Source organism: Gekko japonicus, unplaced genomic scaffold, assembly GCF_001447785.1.
Source record: "Gekko japonicus isolate JY-2015 unplaced genomic scaffold, Gekko_japonicus_V1.1 scaffold49, whole genome shotgun sequence".
Lineage (NCBI taxonomy): Eukaryota > Metazoa > Chordata > Lepidosauria > Squamata > Gekkonidae > Gekko > Gekko japonicus.
Window position 1 is genome coordinate 2,451,708 of NW_015173674.1, and position 4,389 is coordinate 2,456,096.

Below are 4,389 nucleotides of genomic sequence, written 5' to 3' on the forward strand. Positions count from 1 at the left end.
GAGACGCCACGGGAAGGGAAGGGGGCCGCCCCCCCCCAAAAAAAAACCCCGAAAGCTGGCCGGAGGCGCCCCTTCCCCCGGCCTCTCCCTTCCCGCCGCCGGGGCCCTTGGCCGCACCGCCCTCTCCTGAGCCGCTTCCGCCCCCGCCCAGCTGTAAGTAATTACAGAGCGGGAAGGGGGCCTCCGGGGGGTCATCTAGTCGTCCCACTCCCTGCCTTGCCCCGTGCAGGGAACTCACAAACACCTCCCCCCTCCACACGCACACACCCCCCCCCGCGCGTGACCCCAGTTCCCCCCCACCCGGAAGGCGGCCAGGCGTCAGCATCAGTCCCTGGGCCGTGTGAGGAAGGAGGAGGAAGGAGCCCTGAGACAACCACCCGGGAAGGGCTGGCTTTCCCCTTCGAAATTATACTCCGGGGTTCACAGACAGGGCAGTTCCTGCGGTGCCACCAGGAATGTAAGGAACCCCAAACCTTCCCTCTGTCTCTGCCGCTGGCCTGTGCTTTCAGGGGTCTATGTGGTCCCGAGGAAGGATTGAACCGGATTCTGGGATGGACTGACACAAAGCAGGATTTATTGTTGAAATAAGAACAAGATAAGATGCTGGTTATCTGTTAACTGTCTGGGAATAATAAGGGGACGTGTAAGTAGGTCTGCCGGATGTATCACACACACACACACACTGTCCTTTCTTCCCTTTTCTTTTTCTTCTGACACTCAGATCCGACACTGATAGGACTCACTCGTTCCTATAGGCAGCCACACACTGGCTAAGCTCTTGGTATTTTTGACTTTCTTTCAGATCTTTAGAGTTTCACTTTTGAAGACATACATACTGCACTCTTTAAGACTAGCAGTAAAGCCCGTTGTGAAAGCAATACAACGGGATCTAGAAAGAGGCTCTGGGGCAGTGCTCTGGCTTTGGGCAAACAGTGTCAATTTGCTGTGGTGACCTCAGCAGGGTATAATGACAGAGTCCACTGTTTTCTCCAGAGGAACTGATCTCTGCTACCTGAAGAGCAGTTGTAATTGTGAGTGATCTGTAGCCCTCACCTGGAGATTTGCAACAATTGTTACCCAGGACGAAATGGCTGGTTTGGAGGGTGGAGTCTATGGCATTCTACCTGTCTGAGGTCCCACCCCTCTGCAAATCCCACCCTCTCCAGGCTCCACCCCTCAAATCCCCAGGAATTTGTCAGCATGTAGTTGGCAACCCCATCTCCTTCCCAGCTAGCCATCAACCTACCATTATCTGCCCCTTTGACTTCAGCTGACTTCTGCCCTCCCTTCTGCAGAGCAGTTGTAATTCTGAGTGGTCTCCAGCCCTCACCTGGAGATTGGCAACAATGGTTCACCATGAGGTTCCCCATGACTGGTTTGGAGGGTGGAGTCTATGGCAGTGTACCTGTCTGAGGTCCCACCCCTCCTCAAACCTCACCCTCTTCAGGCTCCATCCCTCAAATCTCCAGGAATTTCCCATCTGGAGTTGGCAACCCTATCAGGACTGGCCCCAATGTGTTTTCTCCCAAAGGCCAAAGTAGGTGACAGGACCAAGCTTAGTTGCCTACCAACAGGCACTGAGGGGAATGTAGGGTTGCGGAAGGACTTAGCAGGTATAATGTCATAGGGTCTACCTGCACAAAGCAGCCAGTCAACCCAGCCAGTGTCTTCTGAGTGGCAGTTCGTCCGGCCAAACACTAAAGGCGGGCATTTTAGAACGTTGGTCCCCACTATTCAATTATTATAAGGGAGAGATTCCACACAGAACAATAGTATCCCTCACTGACTGAGCTCACTAACTGAATAATCCCAGCTGATTTTTCTAACTGACTTTTCTATATCTGACTTACACACCCACACAGATTCACTTCAAAAACTCCTCCCACACTCTCTCATCCTCCAATCACACCACACTTGTCTCCCTCAATCATGTTACTCTGCTATCACTGCACTCCAGTCAGACATTTAAAGGAACACACACGCAGTAAAACAAGGAATCATTACACAACCCTTCCTGCCCTCCCTCTCACGATCTGCCAGTTCACAGAATCAGCGTGGCTGTCCTATGGCCATCTAGCTTGTGTATGAAAACCTCCCAAGAAGGAGAGCCCACCACTTCCCGAGGAAACCTCTTCCACTGAGGAACCACTCTTAACGGTCAGGAAGTTCTTCCTGATGTTTAGCCGAAAACTCTTCTGATTTAATTTCAACCCGCTGGTTCTGGTCCAACCTTCTGGGGTAACAGAAAACAACTCCACACCATCCTCTATATGACAGTCGTCTCCAGGCTAAACATATCCAGTTCCTTCAGCATTTCCTCATAGGATCTGGTCTCCAGACCCCTCACCATCTTCGTTGCCCTCCTCTGGACACGTCCCAGCTTCTCTATATCCTTCTTAAACTGTGCTGCCCAAAACTGAACCTAGTATTCTAGGTGAGGTCTTACCACAGCAGAGTAAAGTGGTACCGTCACATCTCGTGATCTGGACACTATACGTCTGTTGATACAGCCCAAAATCGCATTTGCCTTTTTAGCAACCAGGTCACACTGCTGAGGAAGTCCTCCATGCGGTGCCGTCTCATGGGGGGGGGGCAGCGGTTTCCCCGCAGGGCTCAGGAAGGTGCCCGCCCTTTTCTCCCACTCCAGATGTTGTGCCCAGAGGAGATGGCGGCTCTGGCAGACGAAGACCTCCTCGACTTCCTCCTGAATGACGGGGCTCCGGCTGTGGATTTCCTGGAGAAGGGCGGCCTTGAGGACTGGGGCCTGCTGGAGCCAGAGGTGAGGGCCAGGCCTCTTCTGTCAGGCCCGGCGCGGAGCCCCCCCCCCCGCTGCCCCGCCCCCTCCGTGGGCCAGCTGCTGGACTCTGCCTCCCTTTCTGTGCTCGCAGGTCTTGGGGGAGGAGGCGGTGGAGGACTTCCTCAGCTGCCTCCTGAGCCCCTTCGGAGAGGAGGCGACCCGCGTGCCGGACCCCTCCCCGCCTCACAGCGACAGCAGCAGCAGCCTTGGCCTTTCCGAGGAGCCGAGCGGCGGGGGGTCCTGCGGCAGCCCTGGGAGTGTGGAGGCCCCCGCCGTGTGGAACGGCCCCCTGGGCTCCGAGGGCATCCCGTCAGACCACAACTACTCTTTGCACCTGGAGCCCCCGGGGCGGGGGAGCTCCCCCTCCCTCACCGAGAGCGACGTCGCCATTGACCTGGGTGAGCGTTACAAGCCCTGCCGGGGGGGGGGGCGCAGCTGGGGATGCTCCCTCCCCCGGGATCTGCCGCCGATTTGAGATCTGCCGCAGATTTAGGCTGCAGCAGAGCAGTTTCTCTTGAGTGTGGCGGGGGGGGGGACAGCTGCTTGCAGTAGAATTCCGCAGTCCTGGTTGAGGGGCGGGGGGGGCAGTCGCAGGAGGGTCTCGTCCAATGTGGCTGGATTGCTCAAGTCGCCTGTTCTCCGCCCGTCTCGCCCTGTGGCTGGGCTGGTGTGTGTTGGGCGTGAACGTACTTGCAGGCTGTGGGGGCAGGCACTGGCCCTGTGGCCCCTTCCATGCCTGACTGAGGGGCTCCTCCTTCCTCTTCCAGAGATGTGGGGGGAGGCAGAGGCCCCTGACGACGAGTCCAGCAGCGGCAGCCCTGGGGACGCCGGCCTCCCGGTTACCGTCTCCGTCGAGGAGCCCCGCCCTGGGATGGATCTGCAGGTACCGGGTCCTCCTGGGCTCTCCGGGCAGGTGTGCCACCCGGGGGGTGGGGGCGAGGCCTCTGCGGGGGGTGCCTCTCTCGGCCTCTCGGAGTGGCGCTTGCCATCCCGCCAACCTTCCCCGCCCCCGCCAGCTTCGTCTCTCAGTTTGGTTTTTTTGGGGACATTTTCAGATCGTTTTCCCAGAGCTGATCCTGACCGACGAAGAGAAACGGCTTTTGGAGAAAGAGGGGGTTTCAATCCCGTCCAACCTCCCCCTAACCAAGGTGAGTGCTGCTTGCTTCAGCCCCCGCCCGCCCCAGAAATGGGGTCCCGTGCAGCGGAGGCACGTCAGAAGCAGAGGGGAGGGAGCCCGTATGTTTGGCACACACACAACCCCGCCTTGCAGAAGGGCCGCCCGCTTACCAAGAGTGCAACTTCCTGTTTTTAACTGCGAGGCTGAGAGTTGGAGGAGGATTCAGTTAAGAAGGAAAAGAAGTTCTCTGTCCAGGGCAGCCATAAGATGATGCAGTTGCAGGCAAGTCTCACCCAGGGGCCAGCCAGTCCCTCTGGAGGGCCAGCAACAGGGCAGGGAGGCCGAGGCCTTCCCCTGAGAAGAGCATCAGAAGAGCCCTGCTGGGTCAGACCAGGGAGGGTCCCTCCAGTCCAGCCTCCCGTCTCACACAGGGGCCAGCCAGTCCCTCTGGAGGGCCAGCAACAGGGCAGAGAGG

At 57.8% G+C, this 4,389-nt stretch overlaps 1 protein-coding gene across 1 annotated transcript in view; it reads left to right on the top strand.

The window, feature by feature from the left end:
• Positions 1 to 2,651: 2,651 nt before the first annotated feature.
• The window catches only part of LOC107120250 (cyclic AMP-responsive element-binding protein 3-like), a 13,727-nt gene continuing 11,989 nt past the window's right edge, over positions 2,652 to 4,389 (top strand). Inside the window, exons 1-4 of the mRNA XM_015422898.1 lie at positions 2,652 to 2,779; positions 2,889 to 3,195; positions 3,565 to 3,680; positions 3,853 to 3,945. Of these exons, the coding sequence (XP_015278384.1) occupies positions 2,666 to 2,779; positions 2,889 to 3,195; positions 3,565 to 3,680; positions 3,853 to 3,945 (630 nt within the window). The 5' untranslated portion in view covers positions 2,652 to 2,665. The remainder of the gene's footprint in view (positions 2,780 to 2,888; positions 3,196 to 3,564; positions 3,681 to 3,852; positions 3,946 to 4,389) is intronic.